The sequence below is a fragment of the Thalassophryne amazonica genome, chromosome 14 (genome assembly GCF_902500255.1).
Source record: "Thalassophryne amazonica chromosome 14, fThaAma1.1, whole genome shotgun sequence".
NCBI lineage: Eukaryota > Metazoa > Chordata > Actinopteri > Batrachoidiformes > Batrachoididae > Thalassophryne > Thalassophryne amazonica.
Genome location: NC_047116.1, coordinates 68574495 through 68592256, shown reverse-complemented (window position 1 = coordinate 68592256; position 17762 = coordinate 68574495). Strand labels below are relative to the sequence as shown.

The 17762-nt window shown below is 40.7% G+C and overlaps 1 protein-coding gene across 1 annotated transcript in view; it reads left to right on the top strand.

Moving 5' to 3' along the window:
• The first annotated feature begins 559 nt into the window (after positions 1 to 559).
• The window catches only part of LOC117524939 (zinc finger protein 583-like), a 32646-nt gene continuing 15443 nt past the window's right edge, over positions 560 to 17762 (top strand). The window contains exons 1-2 of the mRNA XM_034186755.1: positions 560 to 640; positions 17152 to 17354. Of these exons, the coding sequence (XP_034042646.1) occupies positions 17165 to 17354 (190 nt within the window). The 5' untranslated portion in view covers positions 560 to 640; positions 17152 to 17164. The remainder of the gene's footprint in view (positions 641 to 17151; positions 17355 to 17762) is intronic.

Here is a 17762-nt window from a genome sequence, read left to right as displayed (position 1 = left end):
ACCACAATTAAAGAACTTACTTATCACCAGTTATACAGCTTCATGATGAAGTGGTATAGAGGGGGATTTACTTAAACAGAGGGCCTGAAAGTTCAGCTAAGATTTGCCAGAAGGTACATATGAGATGGAAGCCTAGATTTGACATTTGGTGAATGAAAATCTGACCTGATCTATGAGGACTAATCGGCAAATTTACACAAATGTTATTCAACTAACATTTAAAAATGCCACTTATTGTCAGAAATTCAATGTTTACAAAATCAATATGTCACACTGATTCTTCGCATGTTTTTAGTGTATTATAAAATGTGGAGCTTTTTTTTTTTGTAACAATAAAAATTTATGAAAGAAACCAAACTGCGGACAAAGAGGAGATTCTAGGGAACAAGAAGGGTGGAAATGATTTAATATCAACTGTTCTTAGAAAACACAATTAGACATGTCATTCTGAAATGTAAAATAAAACACAAAAAATTAAGTTTAAAGAAAACCCCATTTCCGCCAACAGGTGGCAGCAATCCACAATAACTCCAGATGGCCTGAAAAAAAAAAACAAGAGTGGTTTCCTGTTTGCTAATTTAGCTTCCGAAGCTAGCAGAACACCCTGAAGACTCTCCTTGGAACAGATTAAACTCACTCTGTAAGTCTCTAATATGTCTCTTAAATAGCTCGAGAGCCACAAAAACTGACAGTAAACCCAAACAAGAAGAAAAGACGAAGTTAACGCAAACCGTCCAACAGCTGAAAAGGTCGTTTTAACCGCAGCTAACTGTTGCTAATGAAGAGACGAGTTATTAGGAAAAATAATCCCAAAGGGTTTGTAGTCAACTCGTAGTACCCTGGTTATGTCGTAGCAACTCGAGATAAAACTTTCTAACGTAACAGAACGTAAGCAAAATAGCTTCTGAAGTTCTGAAAGGTTTTCAGAACACTTAATTCTGTAAAACACGCATCAGTTAAAAACTCTTTTTTAGTCACCAGATGGCACTAGTCAACTTGGACATGTCATGAACGAGTATTTCATGACACAAATCGGAGGAATATAAGACTAAAACAAAGCTTCCATGAATATGAACAAGTCTCTTTAGAGGTTTCTACCAATACATTAAATTGTATTATTTTATTAAGCAGAGTACATGACAATAACTGTAATAAATAGGGTTGAGAAAAGAAATATTGTAAATACTTGGGGTCATCTATCCAAAGTAATGGAGAGTGTGGTAGAGAAGTGAAAAAGAGAGTGTAAGCAAGGTGGAGAAAGGTGGCAGGAGTGAATTGTGACCGAAGAATTTCTGCAAGACTGAAGGGGAAAGTCAACAATACAGTAAAGAGACCAACTATGTTGTGTGGCTTAGAGACGGTGGCACTAACAAAAAGACAAGAGGCAGAGCTGAAGATGTTGAGATTCTCTGTGGAAGTGACGAGAATGGACAGGATTAGGAATGAACATCAGAGGGACAGCTCAGATGAGATGCTTTGGAGACAAAATCTGAGAGGTGAGATTGAGATGGTTTAGATATGTGCAGAGAAAGGACCCAGGGTATAGAGGGAGAAGGATGCTGATGACGGAGTCACCAGGCATGAGGGAAAGGAGGAGGCCAAAGAGGAGGCTTATGGATGTGCTGAGGGAGGACATGCAGATGGTTGGTGTGACAGGAAGATACAGAGGACGGGGTGAGATGGAAACAATTAATCTGCTGTGGCGACCTCTAACGGGAGGAGCAGAAAGAAAAAGATTAATTAAATTGTACGGTAACTTAGTGGTTAGCACTTGTGCCTCACAGCAAGAAGATCGTGGGATCCCACCCTTTCTGTGTGGAGTTTGCATGTTCTCCCCTGTCTTCATGGGTTTCCTCCCACAATCAAGACATGCTTATTGTGGTCTGCTCCTTTCTCTGCCCCTGACCAAGGCAGTGTTTCTACATCTGGAGTTAGTCTCCAGGTGCCAAAGCAGTGGGCAGGCTGCCCACTGCTCCTAGTGCCTGTAATTTGGATGGGTAAATAAATAAATGCAGAGTAGAAATTTTATGGACAATGACAAAAAAGTCTCTTCTTCTAAACTGGTCATAAGTTTGGAGTACATAAATTTTGTACATATGATATAAAACTGTGATAATTTAATATTTTCTACTAAAACATTAGTGTATATATGAGTCATTCCATGTCAATTCAATGAATATTTGAGGGGCCTCACGCACTTTGTCGCAGATTTTCTTTAAATTTGAATCAAATATTTGCTGACTTCCCATTTCTTGGCTCCTTAATGCCAGTATACTGGCTATAAAATATGTAAATTTGGCATATCTGTGGTAAACGGTTATTGTTTGAGAAACCTCTGAAATCTAAAAAAACATTTTGTGGTCGAATTTTATTAGAAGAAAAGTTCATGTGGGCAGTAAACAAAACTGTTCAAACTGATTCCATTTTGAAGGTATTGATATCTACTTTATGTGTTATAAATATGGCCTTCTTTATGAAAGTCCTTCCTGGTTAATTTAAGCATCCAATTATGGCTAATTTGTGCACTCGCGAATGTATTTCTAGTGCTGAAATGACAATTTCATTTTAATTGTGTGCACACACTGCATTCATATAATTCATGGCACACCCCATAATGCTTGCACATAGATCTGCCAGGGGGATTCCCCAAGATTTCCACGGTTACTAGGCTTATATGAAATGGAAAGGCTTCTTTGCTATGCTTCAGTGTCTCAAACATGGATGCTCGCAATAGTCAATGTAATATTTTCCACAGTTTGAGCATACATAAATTTCACAGTTTAGTGTCAATGTCTGTTGTTTGATTATAGTCCAAGTCTGGGTGTCTGTGACAACTACCACAGAATATTTCAGGCCTCTAAGTCCATTATTTGCTGAGATATTCTACCTTGAACATGGCTCCAGAAATGACGGCCATAATTTTTGCCTAAAAAAAACTGTAGACCCCATACACACTAAATTGGCCATATCTCAGAAACTACTTGGTCTACAGGCCTCAAACTTCAGATTTGTTGTTCTGAATAGTCTGGGAATATTTGATTAAAATTTAAAGAAAATCTGAGACAAACTGCCTGAGGCCCTCATTGAATTGACATGGAATGACCCATAAGTGACAGCAAATTAATGAAATATTGGCAGTTAATGATGGCTGTAAGACTGATGGCACAGACCTATACCCTTCCAGAATGACAGAGTAGTATTTTTATTTTACAAACATACTGAAGGGCAGAATTACTGAACAGATCCAGGGCAGCCAAATAGGGCACCAGAGGTACCTGGTTCACTGGCCCTGACACAGGTACATTTCTACACCCTTCTATGTTTTGGCCTGATGCCTTGTTTCTTTTGGCTTTAAAGTAAGACTGTAACAATGATAAACAAAAAACAAACAAGCAAACTATAGCTTTACTTCACAAAATTTGGCCCTCAAAATGCAGGAAATAGTTTTTCAGAGAGTTATAAATTTTAAAATGATCGTGCGCAAATGGTCCCGGTCTTCCTGACAAACACTCGCATCTGCAACGCTGGCTGTGCAGCACGCTGCAGGAGAACTTCTCCCACAGTCACACAGACAGACTTTTCAGTCAGTCTTCTCCCACAGCTGGGGGAGTGCTGGTGGAAAAGGCTGACTGAAAAGTCAGTCTACACCAGAGAAACTTCGTGCACTGTCCCACGGAAAAGGCATGTTATGAGAAAAGAAAAGAAAAAAAACGGTGTGAATTAAACAGCGAACAATTCTCTTGTCTTGCCTGCAACAGACAAGAGTTCGGTCTTCATGATTGACAGAGGCTGATGAATAAATTGTGGACGTGTTGCTTCTTAATCAGAACTAGTGGGTCCACAATCAGTGTAAAGAAATGATCGTTTTCACACCCTCAGAAACAGCGCAATGGCCCAACTGCAGCGTCATTTCTTCACGCTGTTCCAGTGTTGGAACATCGTGAAGAAATGACGCTGTAGGAATGCATGGAACAGCGTAGAGTCCCAATCTTTTCAGCTTGGGACTCCGACAAGGGCGGTCGCATCTCCTCCACTCTCCCTTATCTCTCTGCTTTTAACAGTCAAGTCCCTACTTCACCAGACTTGTGAATTCCTCAAAACTATATAGGATTCTGGATCTATTGGACTACTATTGGATTAACCATGGAATTGATCAGATGGTCTCCGAACGCTATTGACACTATTTTTTTCTACAAGAAGGTCAGGGCCGGGGGATCCTGCCTGCCCAGATGGAACGTATCCTGCGGGCTATGTCCTCGACTCCTGGAGTTCCTGGCATGTGGCATGCTTGGCGCCTTTCTCTGTGGAGGACATCGAGGACCTATTAATTTTTGGTCTTATGGTAGCAGGGCTGGTACTTTTTGGCTTATGTGCTGCCCTGATCTACCGAAAAATTGGCAAGACGGCGGCATCAAGAACTACGGGCCCTCGCTTGTCCGTCATGATTAATGAGGTCAGCAAGGCAGTGCATTCTCAGACTGTGTTGACTCTTGAACTCAGTCGCAAATTGGATGACACCTTGGAGCTGATGCGTGCCTTGCAGTTGAAGCTGAAGGTTTCGGAGGCCGGTGAATATTCTTAATTCAAATTAGGAATATTCTTAATTCATAATTGGGATTTGGCTGAGTGAGTGGAACTGTAAAAAGTGTTTTTCACTGCTCGGCTGCAACACTACAGGCATCAAGGTCATGGCCCACTGTTTTTCCTCCAGAGGAATTTATCCAGGCTCTGGTGAGATTATTTGGCTCCATTCTTATCTCAACCCACAAGGACAGTAAACTGACAAATTTACACATAGACCAAAGCATGCTCCAGCCTCTCCTCTTATCACTCTTCCTGCCCCTCCCTCCCTGCGGCAGGCCTCATCATCTCAAGCTGGTCTGGCGGCGCGACTTGACAGTTGCAGCGGCTACAAACACACTTACATTGCCTCAGTTGGGAAACGGACTGTTTCAAGTTTAGTGCACATAAGCAATGTCAAATGTATATGTGTTGTCCTAATTCTGATGTGTGCCATTATTACGGTAAACAAGTAATAATTGTAGATCAATTACTGTTGTATGTGGAATGTGAATGCGGACATCTTGTTGTTGTAATGACAATGATAATAAAAGCTATCTATCTATCTACACTGGTGAGAAGTCAGTATATAAATAATCATAGAAGTCATATATATATATATATATAATATATATATAAATCGATCGTTGTGTTGTGGATTTTCCGCGTGTGATCCCCACCCCGGTAATTTTATGTGGTTAGCAAATTTAAGATTCAAATATTGACAGGAGACGGGCTTAGAAAACCAGACACTGTATTAAAGAGGTGCCAGCATTGAACAATTGCAGCTCTGGGTTCTTGCAAACAGTTGTCACATGTACCGCTGCTAACAAGAACCATGAGCTTCGGGCTCTCCTGCATTTTAAGTCTGCTCTTGGCCGACCTCCAAGTGGGCGGCCTTCCCTGCTGGGTGGATCAGTGGAGTGTGATTGGATGAAAAAGTGTTTGCATTTGACATTGATGTTTGGTGACTGCTCGTGTTGTCATCTGAAAGGTATGTCTAAAAGGCATAACTGTGTTTTGTCTGTGTAGCGTGTTAAGCAAATGAACAGTATCTGTGAAGGCCTTCCAGAGGAGGTATGAAGTTAGACCAAGAACACGGCCATGAGACATACTGCTGGAGTTCCAGAGGAGATGTGTAGTTCTCAAAATATAAAATTGGCGAATCAATCTTTTCAACCCAGCATGTGTGGCCGCCATCATTTGTAAATGGAAGAAGTTCGAATCCACCAGGACTCTTCCTAGAGCTGGCCACCCATCTAAAATGAGCGATCGGGGGAGAAGTGCCTTAGTCAGGGAGGTGACCAAGAACTTGATGGTCACTCTGTCAGAGCTCCAGCCTCTGTGGAGAGAGGAGAACCTTCCAGAAGGACAACCATCTCTGCATATAAAAGTATTTATTTTAGGTCGTGAGTTAATGTAGTTGTTTTACGTTCAAGCACAAAATGTGACTAAAGCCCCCATCACACATAGCAAGAATGTGCTGGAAGCATCCCCGATATGGCAGATATTGCCATCATCCGATGCTTTTGGGAGGAAAAGAGGCGTGGCCAGCTCTGTCAGAATGCAGACAGACTGCTTCGTCCACACCTGTCAGATTGCATCCAAAACATATGTAGATGACACAGACTGCTGTCAGATGGCCATAAAAGGCGCTGCAGACTGCCCAATCTCCAAATTTCTGGAGAAACACAGACCGGAGTACTCTGTTCTCCCTTTGTGCAGGACCTGTACTGGGCATCAAAGAACCTCACGTGTGTGTGTGTGTGTGTGTGTGTGTGTGTGTGTGTGTGTGTGTGTGTGTGTGTGTGTGTGTGTGTGTGTGTGTGTGTGTGTGTGTGTGTGTGTGTGTGTGTGTGTGTGTGTGTGTGTGTGTGTGTGTGTGTGTGTGTGTGTGTGTGTGTGTGTTCGTGTTCCACCACAGGCTGTGTGGTCCTGGCGCACTGCGCTGCGAAATGTTCCTGGGGGTGAGATTCATGTTTCATATGTTGTCATGGCGAAACAGTTCCACATCATATGTCCAACAGAATTAAATGTGATCAAGCAATAACTTGTTTATTACTGTGCGAGATCTGTCCAGCTCTGTGCCTGACGTGTGCAATGATGCGTAACTGCACACCACAGAGAGGCGCAGCTGCTTGTGTTATGATGGAGTCAATACTTCACATTGTTTAAGTCACCTGTGGGAAGGAATGGACAAATATCTGTACTGTAAGGTCTATTGTGGATATAACAGCTTGTTCAGATTTGCGGCAGCGTGCGTGCATTAGTGCACAGAGCTTTCAGTTTGATAGTCATTGTTCACATTCATTGTACATGACAATAATTCCGAATTAATATGATGAAGCGCGCCACATACATTTAAACAGTTCCTTTGCGCTCCGGGAGGGTAGACATTATTATATGTGGCACGTGCGGGTCATACCGGCAGGCATACCGTGCCAGATCTATCTCGAGGTTCCCTCGTATGCGCTCAAATCATTTTGGATCCCATTTTGCCTCCATCGTAATATGTAAATTGCGGTTAGATGGTCCTCACATTACACATGGATCGCCGTTGGATAGGTGTCCCATCTCGACGGCGCCTGGAAAGTTTTGAACATGTGCATCACACTCGTGGGCCGCCGGCTAATTTTGACCAACTATGTCAACTTCTGCAGATGGCTGTCAGAATGTTTTGAAACTGAAATCTGACACCTTTCGGATGTGCACCAATTCATAAGTCCGACGCCACTCTGCATGATTCCGGCTATGTGTGACGGGCGTAAGAGGAGGAGGGAAAAAAACAGGATGAATTCATCCTGTTTGCAACTGTTTGTTGTGATTTGGCGCTATATAAGAAAAAAGTTGATTGATTGATTGATTTCAAAGTAAGCTACCTCTTATTTTCAACCAAAAAAATGGAGAGTCAAATCAGCCTGCTTTGTTCTATTCAGATTATATCAAAGTTTTCCTGCACATGCCCAGGTATTTTTTCCTTCTTTACAAGAGTTTGGTGTTTATATCAGTTTTTATTATTATATTTATTATATTTATTATTATATTATTTATTATATTTATATCAGTTCTACAAAGTAAAAAAAAAAAAAAACAATAAAAATGTTAACACTTTATAGCATTTCTGTAATTTCAGAAATGCAACAGAAAACAACCACAAATCAGAAAAAGATGGGACTATACTATACGTATGTAAAATGAAGATAAAATAAAAATGCTGGACTATTCCCAGTTTCTCCACTCACACCCACAGAAGCCAAAAATTCTTCCAGAGCTGTGTCTTGGTGGCTCCCCTCACTCGTTTCCTTCCAGCATGGACATTTAGTTTTTGAGAACTGCCTGCCTGCCTGACAGATTTACCATAAGGTACCACACTGTTAGTATTTCTGAATGACTGATGTAAATAAAGTCTAAAAAATATTCAGTAAGTTGGAAATCTTCATGTTTTCATCCCCTGACATTTCTCAAGAAAACTGGCTGGTAAAATGTTTGATTGATTCTTACATTTAGAATAAACTGCCTTGTCCCATCCTTTTTTTTTTTTTGACCACACATAACTTGAAATATATTATTTTCATACAGTCTGCAGTAAATAGCAGTCAAAGTAAATGTCAGGATCATTATCAGCTTTTACGTACAAGGTATGCGGCTCTAATTCGTGTAAGTGTCAAGGCACCTGCTTAGTCCCATATTTTGATGATCACTTGTATCCCACAAAGTACAACATGGCTGAAGTATGCAAACGTTTCAACATATTGTTGAAGAAAGCTTATTGTTCCATTAAAAGTTATTGAATTATTGAAAATCTCTCTCTCTCTCTCTCTCGCCAGTCTGTCGCAGGGCCACAAACATGGGGAGAACATGCAAACTCCACACAGAAAGGCCACAGGCTGTGAGGCAACAGTCCTAACCACAAAGCCACTGTGCTGCCCTTGACAAAATACATGATGTGAAATAGCATTGACAATATACATACATATACTTGCCGATAGGGATGGGTATTGATAAGATTTTATCAATATGGATTAGGGTTGAAATGATTAATCGAGTAACTCGAATAATTCAATTACAAAAAATCTGAGGCTTTGTTTAACACTGTAGTACATATGCCAGGCCTGTATGTGGCGTTGTAATGCTCCCACAAAAAACGGAGCATGTGTTTGTAGGTTTAAAAAAAACAGTTTGGTGTATTGGCTGTTCCCTACCTCCACAGATAAAGCAAAAAGGACGCGCACTTTAAGTGAATCATGTTTAACTATTCAAAAAAATGTTTATTCAGATTTGTTAAGAGTTTTTATCAACACTGCAGTTTTTGTGGAAACGCTGCCCTCCACAGCCGTTTTTCACAGGTTGTCTTCTTCATCACATACAGAATCAGAATCGCCTTTATTCGCCAAGTATCCACAGAAAACAAGGAATTTGACTTTGGTTTGAGCTGCACTCTCCTTGTACGGCATGTATGAAGATACACTGAAATAAGAGGAAAATAAAGAAGGTCTGCAGACTGAAGATTTCACAGACTGCCTGGCCTTATGGTTCGGGAAAGCTCCAAAACTGTTAACGTTGTGAAAAAATAAATAATTATTTGGGAAAACAGAGAGAAAGGTAACACCCGAAACTTAAAAATTTGCATGATGGCACAGCAACATTGTTTCATTGCTTAGAGAGAGCCCTGCCACTATTGATATTGTTTAAAAACATAAAAATACTTTTTATCCGATTACTCGGTTAATCGGTAGTATACTCAATCCCAAAGATATTCAATAGCTGCAGCCCTAATATTGATGCCATTATCAATCTGATTCTTTATCAATACCTCTTGTGAATTTTCTGTGTACTAAAAGTAGGCTTTACAAGTTTTCTATGTCAACAACATTTTATTGAGTCTTAAAGTAAATGTTTCTGTGTAGGCTCTGACGTGAGGACGTTTCGCTTCAAATCAATCAATCAATCAATCAATTTTTTTATATAGCGTCAAATCACAACAAACAGTTGCCCCAAGGCGCTTTATATTGTAAGGCAAGGCCATACAATAATTATGTAAAACCCCAACGGTCAAAACGACCCCCTGTGAGCAAGCACTTGGCTACAGTGGGAAGGAAAAACTCCCTTTTAACAGGAAGAAACCTCCAGCAGAACCAGGCTCAGGGAGGGGCAGTCTTCTGCTGGGACTGGTTGGGGCTGAGGGAGAGAACCAGGAAAAACACATGCTGTGGAGGGGAGCAGAGATCGATCACTAATGATTAAATGCAGAGTGGTGCATACAGAGCAAAAAGAGAAAGAAACAGTGCGTCATGGGAACCCCCCAGCAGTCTACATCTATAGCAGCATAACTAAGGGATGGTTCAGGGTCACCTGATCCAGCCCTAACTATAAGCTTTAGCAAAAAGGAAAGTTTTAAGCCTAATCTTAAAAGTAGAGAGGGTGTCTGTCTCCCTGATCTGAATTGGGAGCTGGTTCCACAGGAGAGGAGCCTGAAAGCTGAAGGCTCTGCCTCCCATTCTACTCTTACAAACCCTAGGAACTACAAGTAAGCCTGCAGTCTGAGAGCGAAGCGCTCTATTGGGGTGATATGGTACTACGAGGTCCCTAAGATAAGATGGGACCTGATTATTCAAAACCTTATAAGTAAGAAGAAGAATTTTAAATTCTATTCTAGAATTAACAGGAAGCCAATGAAGAGAGGCCAATATGGGTGAGATATGCTCTCTCCTTCTAGTCCCCATCAGTACTCTAGCTGCAGCATTTTGAATTAACTGAAGGCTTTTTAGGGAACTTTTAGGACAACCTGATAATAATGAATTACAATAGTCCAGCCTAGAGGAAATAAATGCATGAATTACTTTTTCAGCATCACTCTGAGACAAGACCTTTCTGATTTTAGAGATATTGCGTAAATGCAAAAAAGCAGTCCTACATATTTGTTTAATATGCGCTTTGAATGACATATCCTGATCAAAAATGACTCCAAGATTTCTCACAGTATTACTAGAGGTCAGGGTAATGCCATCCAGAGTAAGGATCTGGTTAGACACCATGTTTCTAAGATTTGTGGGGCCAAGTACAATAACTTCAGTTTTATCTGAGTTTAAAAGCAGGAAATTAGAGGTCATCCATGTCTTTATGTCTGTAAGACAATCCTGCAGTTTAGCTAATTGGTGTGTGTCCTCTGGCTTCATGGATAGATAAAGCTGGGTATCATCTGCGTAACAATGAAAATTTAAGCAATACCGTCTAATAATACTGCCTAAGGGAAGCATGTATAAAGTGAATAAAATTGGTCCTAGCACAGAACCTTGTGGAACTCCATAATTAACTTTAGTCTGTGAAGAAGATTCCCCATTTACATGAACAAATTGTAATCTATTAGACAAATATGATTCAAACCATCGCAGCGCAGTGCCTTTAATACCTATGGCATGCTCTAATCTCTGTAATAAAATTTTATGGTCAACAGTATCAAAAGCAGCACTGAGGTCTAACAGAACAAGCACAGAGATGAGTCCACTGTCCGAGGCCATAAGAAGATCATTTGTAACCTTCACTAATGCTGTTTCTGTACTATGATGAATTCTAAAACCTGACTGAAACTCTTCAAATAGACCATTCCTCTGCAGATGATCAGTTAGCTGTTTTACAACTACCCTTTCAAGAATTTTTGAGAGAAAAGGAAGGTTGGAGATTGGCCTATAATTAGCTAAGATAGCTGGGTCAAGTGATGGCTTTTTAAGTAATGGTTTAATTACTGCCACCTTAAAAGCCTGTGGTACATAGCCAACTAACAAAGATAGATTGATCATATTTAAGATCGAAGCATTAAATAATGGTAGGGCTTCCTTGAGCAGCCTGGTAGGAATGGGGTCTAATAAACATGTTGATGGTTTGGATGAAGTAACTAATGAAAATAACTCAGACAGAACAATCGGAGAGAAAGAGTCTAACCAAATACCGGCATCACTGAAAGCAGCCAAAGATAACGATACGTCTTTGGGATGGTTATGAGTAATTCTTTCTCTAATAGTTAAAATTTTGTTAGCAAAGAAAGTCATGAAGTCATTACTAGTTAAAGTTAATGGAATACTCAGCTCAATAGAGCTCTGACTCTTTGTCAGCCTGGCTACAGTGCTGAAAAGAAACCTGGGATGGTTCTTATTTTCTTCAATTAGTGATGAGTAGAAAGATGTCCTAGCTTTACGGAGGGCTTTTTTTTATAGAGCAACAGACTCTTTTTCCAGGCTAAGTGAAGATCTTCTAAATTAGTGAGACGCCATTTCCTCTCCAACTTACGGGTTATCTGCTTTAAGCTACGGGTTTGTGAGTTATACCACAGAGTCAGGCACTTCTGATTTAAAGCTCTCTTTTTTAGAGGAGCTACAGCATCCAAAGTTGTCTTCAATGAGGATGTAAAACTATTGACGAGATACTCTATCTCACTTACAGAGTTTAGGTAGCTACTCTGCACTGTGTTGGTATATGGCATTAGAGAACATAAAGAAGGAATCATATCCTTAAACCTAGTTACAGCGCTTTCTGAAAGACTTCTAGTGTAATGAAACTTATTCCCCACTGCTGGGTAGTCCATCAGAGTAAATGTAAATGTTATTAAGAAATGATCAGACAGAAGGGAGTTTTCAGGGAATACTGTTAAGTCTTCTATTTCCATACCATAAGTCAGAACAAGATCTAAGATATGATTAAAGTGGTGGGTGGACTCATTTACTTTTTGAGCAAAGCCAATAGAGTCTAATAATAGATTAAATGCAGTGTTGAGGCTGTCATTCTCAGCATCTGTGTGGATGTTAAAATCGCCCACTATAATTATCTTATCTGAGCTAAGCACTAAGTCAGACAAAAGGTCTGAAAATTCACAGAGAAACTCACAGTAACGACCATGTGGACGATAGATAATAAATAAAACTGGTTTTTGGGACTTCCAATTTGGATGGACAAGACTAAGAGTCAAGCTTTCAAATGAATTAAAGCTCTGTCTGGGTTTTTGATTAATTAATAAGCTGGAATGGAAGATTGCTGCTAATCCTCCGCCCCGGCCCGTGCTACGAGCATTCTGACAGTTAGTGTGACTCGGGGGTGTTGACTCATTTAAACTAACATATTCATCCTGCTGTAACCAGGTTTCTGTAAGGCAGAATAAATCAATATGTTGATCAATTATTATATCATTTACCAACAGGGACTTAGAAGAGAGAGACCTAATGTTTAATAGACCACATTTAACTGTTTTAGTCTGTGGTGCAGTTGAAGGTGCTATATTATTTTTTCTTTTTGAATTTTTATGCTTAAATAGATTTTTGCTGGTTATTGGTAGTCTGGGAGCAGGCACCGTCTCTACGGGGATGGGGTAATGAGGGGATGGCAGGGGGAGAGAAGCTGCAGAGAGGTGTGTAAGACTACAACTCTGCTTCCTGGTCCCAACCCTGGATAGTCACGGAGGATTTAAGAAAATTGGCCAGATTTCTAGAAATGAGAGCTGCTCCATCCAAAGTGGGATGGATGCCGTCTCTCCTAACAAGACCAGGTTTTCCCCAGAAGCTTTGCCAATTATCTATGAAGCCCACCTCATTTTTTGGACACCACTCAGACAGCCAGCAATTCAAGGAGAACATGCGGCTAAACATGTCACTCCCGGTCTGATTGGGGAGGGGCCCAGAGAAAACTAGAGTCCGACATTGTTTTTGCAAAGTTACACACCGATTTAATGTTAATTTTAGTGACCTCCGATTGGCGTAACCGGGTGTCATTACTGCCGACGTGAATTACAATCTTACCAAATTTACGCTTAGCCTTAGCCAGAAGTTTCAAATTTCCTTCAATGTCGCCTGCTCTGGCCCTCGGAAGACAATTGACTATGGTTGCTGGTGTCGCTAACTTCACATTTCGCAAAACAGAGTCGCCAATAACCAGAGTTTGATCCTCGGCGGGTGTGTCGTCGAGTGGGGAAAAACGGTTAGAGATGTGAACGGGTTGGCGGTGTACACGGGGCTTCTGTTTAGGGCTACGCTTCCTCCTCACAGTCACCCAGTCAGCCTGCTTTCCCGGCTGCTCGGGATCTGCCAGGGGGTAACTAACGGCGGCTAAGCTACCTTGGTCCGCACCGACTACAGGGGCCTGGCTAGCTGTAGAATTTTCCACGGTGCGGAGCCGAGTCTCCAATTCGCCCAGCCTGGCCTCCAAAGCTACGAATAAGCTACACTTATTACAAGTACCGTTACTGCTAAAGGAGGCCGAGGAATAACTAAACATTTCACACCCAGAGCAGAAAAGTGCGGGAGAGACAAGAGAAGCCGCCATGCTAAATCGGCTAAGAGCTAGTAGCTACGCTAAGCTAGCGGATTCCTAAAAACACGCAAAGTGAATAATGTGTAAATAATTTAGAGGTGATTCAGCAGAAGGAGTGCTTTAGTTAAGGCACGTAAAGATTACACTGGGAAACAAATCGTAATCTAGATAACTAGATCAATCTAACTGCGCAGATTAAACAGCTAACAGATACAGAAAAACACCGCTGTGCTCCGGAACAGGAAGTGATACAATACCGGAGTGAGAGCCAACCACCAGTAAATCACAGAAGCTTCCTTTAGTCACTAGCCTATAGCAGTCGGCCTCTCGGTAGGAGGGGTCTGGTTAGGTTAAAAACTCCAGCTTTTGTTGGCTTCTGGTTTATTCTTCTCTACAAGAGTCAAGACAGAAGTCAGACTAGCAGAGCAAGAATTTTAGCTGAGGAAGCTTCTGTGATTTGAAGCAAAACGTCCTCACGTCAAGCAACCCAGTCCAGTCGAAGATTCAAGCTTCTCCACTATGTCTTAAAGTAAATAAATATGAAATTGGTCACTCGATCCTTGATCTGTGGACTTAAATAGAAATTAATAACACCTGTGCATGGTCACTGGAGCTGTGATGTACATGATGGATCCTAAGATCTCCAGACATAAATAGAAATAAGCCAAATCTGTAGTTTGTGTCTAACACACTTCCTTTCAGATATAATGAGACAAATGTAACTCCATAGACTGAGCTGAGCTCTTGCAGCTGGCTGTGCTGCATGTCAGGATTTAAATATTAAACGTCTCATTTCGGGAGATAAAGAACAGTTTTGGTTGGTTGTAGTTTGTTGTCTGTATTACAACGTTTGGTGTCATTTGATTTAAAACGCCGATTCGCTGAGAAGTTATTAATTCCGACCGAAATCTGCGCTGCTCCATTTGGAGCTGTGCACTTAGTCCCACAAAACTGGAATGGAATGGAACAAGACAAGAGCCCCAATCAGTGACTTTAATCCGCACAAAGGCACTCACGATTGACATCTTTTAATGGTTTTGAAGGGGAGTTAATGAGGAAATTGCAGACCTGCCGCTTCTGAAAAGGAGCAAAGCAGAGATCCAGTGAAGCAGCGGGTCGAAGCAATGCTTTGTTGCTTCAAGCAGACCCCCTGCAATCAACGTAGAGAAATGATCACTTTTTCAATACAAACCAACAAAAACAATGGTCGCTCTGGTGTAGGGCTGAAATGATTAATCGAGAAACTCGAATAATTCGATTACAAAAAATGTTCGAGGCAAATTCGGTGCCTCGAAGCTTCGTTTAACATTGTAGTACATATGCCAAGCCTGTGTGTGGCGCTGCAACGTCTGCAGAAAAAAAAACGACTGGAGCATAACAGCTAATCAAATTAGCAACGATAGCTACCACTTTCTAACGTGACACATAGAGTTAAATAATGCCTTTTAAAAGAAAGATGGTCCACTCTGATCATCTGAAATAGACTTACTGTGCATTTAAAGCGAAGCAGTGTGTTTGTCTATTTTTAAAAAACACACGGTCTGCTCTACGTGGGGAGGGACTATTGACCTGGCGGCCGGCTGCTGTCTGTCTGCCCAGTGTGAGGGGCTGTCAGACTGGGTGAGTCACAGCTCTGTCCTCGGCTACATTGACAAACAGCAGAAGTCCACTCTTTCTTCTGTTTCCCTCAGACTCACACTGAGTGTTTGACTTTTTAATTTTTGCTTTTTGGGCAACACACAACACTTCACAAACACGGTAACTTAAATAAAATAATAATTAAAAAATAAATGACTGCGAGGCTGCATTTTCAACCTCCATCTGCCTAATTACAGAGAAAGAGGGATTAAAAAATACATCACGCAGGGACCCAGTCCATCAACCTTTATTAAAAACAAACAAAACAAAAATTAAAAATGGTTAAATTTTACAAGTTGGAGAAAACAAAACAGAAAGCCACATCCCATCGCCATTTCAGCAAAATGCCAACACTTTGGCACAGGGACATTGTGCCATTGCTTAGGAAGAGCCCTGGACAATTGATGTTGTTTAAAAACGCAGAAGTACTTTTTATCCGATTACTCGATTAATCGCCAGAATAATCGATAGAATACTCGATTACTAAAATAATCGATAGCTGCAGCCCTACTCTGGTGTAATGTGAACTGGAGAACCAATAAGGGAATCGTTAAGCAAAAAGACTATTGATGTTGGTGGATCAAATCATTTCTTAATGATTCTTACAAGGAACCGGTATTCGATACCCAACCTGACATGCCGAGGATGGCATGAAAAAGCATGGACTTAGCTAATTCCATTGTGGTCCCCATGACAACACAGAAAAACAAACAACAAAGATTAAAAACAAACACATACTTAAAAATGACTACAAACCCTTACACAAATTAATAAAATACAAAATTATTATGACTTCTTTCTCTCTCTCTCTCTCTGTTTATCTCTCTCTCTCTCAAAACACACACACACACAACTGTCATGGCATATTGGTGACAATATGTACCAGTGTTCACCGCACATATTGCCACTGGTGCAGTGGCACATATTGTCCCTGGCAACAATATGTGCCGTAATGGGGCCATGAACGTCGGCATATATCGTTGTGGCGACAATATATGCCCTGCGAAAATATGTGCTGTAACACGGGTTCCTCCCAACATCAAAACATGCACATAAGTTTTTTTCTATCTGATTTTTTTTTTTTCCCCACCTCATGCAAAAATCATGGTATGTTCTATACAGAATCAGATTTACTGTAGCAAAGAAACTAATACAACTATTAATCTTTAGGACAGGGGTCACCAGCCCTGTTCCTGGAGATCACCTGCCCTGCTACGTCCAGGTCGTCATTTTAAATGAGAAAGTGTTCTCCATTGACTTACCTGGTAAAACATTAAATAAATAAATAAAAACTTCCTGGTTCAACCACTTATAATTAACTAAGTTAGATGTGCACAGCAAGATGAGGTTGCAGCAGATAAACAAGGAAAACATGCACGGCACGTGATCTCCAGGAACAGGGCTGCTGACCCCTGCTTTAGAACTTCTGTCACAGCACAGGGAAATTCAGTTGTCCCACACATGATTCATGAGTCTGGACAGACTGAACAGCAGCAGATGATGAAGTCAGCCTGTTTTTAGTCATTCTTCCACTCTCCTAAATTGACTCCAGTACACTTGATGTCTGCATTAGTTCACTCCTGATGATTCACTGGTTCAGAGACTTACTTGGTCATTGACTTTCTTCCTTTTGTGTGTGTGTGGTTTCTTTTTTTAAAGGCTTTCTACAAACATGTCTAAAGTCCAGCTGCTGAGGGGCATGTTGAAACTACGGCTAACGGCTGCTGTCAAAGAAATACTTGACTTGTTTGAAAGAATGACCGCAGACTATGAAGAAGAAATTCATCGTTTAAAAGAAGAGAACAAAGGAGGGGAAGTGCTGGATGCTGGTTTTAATTCTAGAGTTCGCTTGTACATTGCAGGTTTGTTCACTAAACTTTGTATTATTGATACCCCATAACATGTCATTATAACTGTCAAATATTTTCCTAATCGGATGTTTGACCAGAAATATGAATACTTACACAAGTGGGTGAGAATGTTTTTATGAAAAAAAAATTTAAAATTTTGATATACAGTGGGGAAAATAAGTATTTGACCCCCTGTCAGTTTTGCAGGTTTTCCCACCTACAAAGAATGGAGAGCTCTGTATTTTTTATCATAGGTACACTTCAACTGTGACAGAATATATAAAAAAAAAATCCAGAAAATCACATTGTATGATTTTTAAATAATTAATTAGCATTTTATTGCATAAAATAAGTATTTGACCCCCTACCAACCAGCAAGAATTCTGGCTCTCACAGACCTGTTAATTTTTCTTTAAGAAG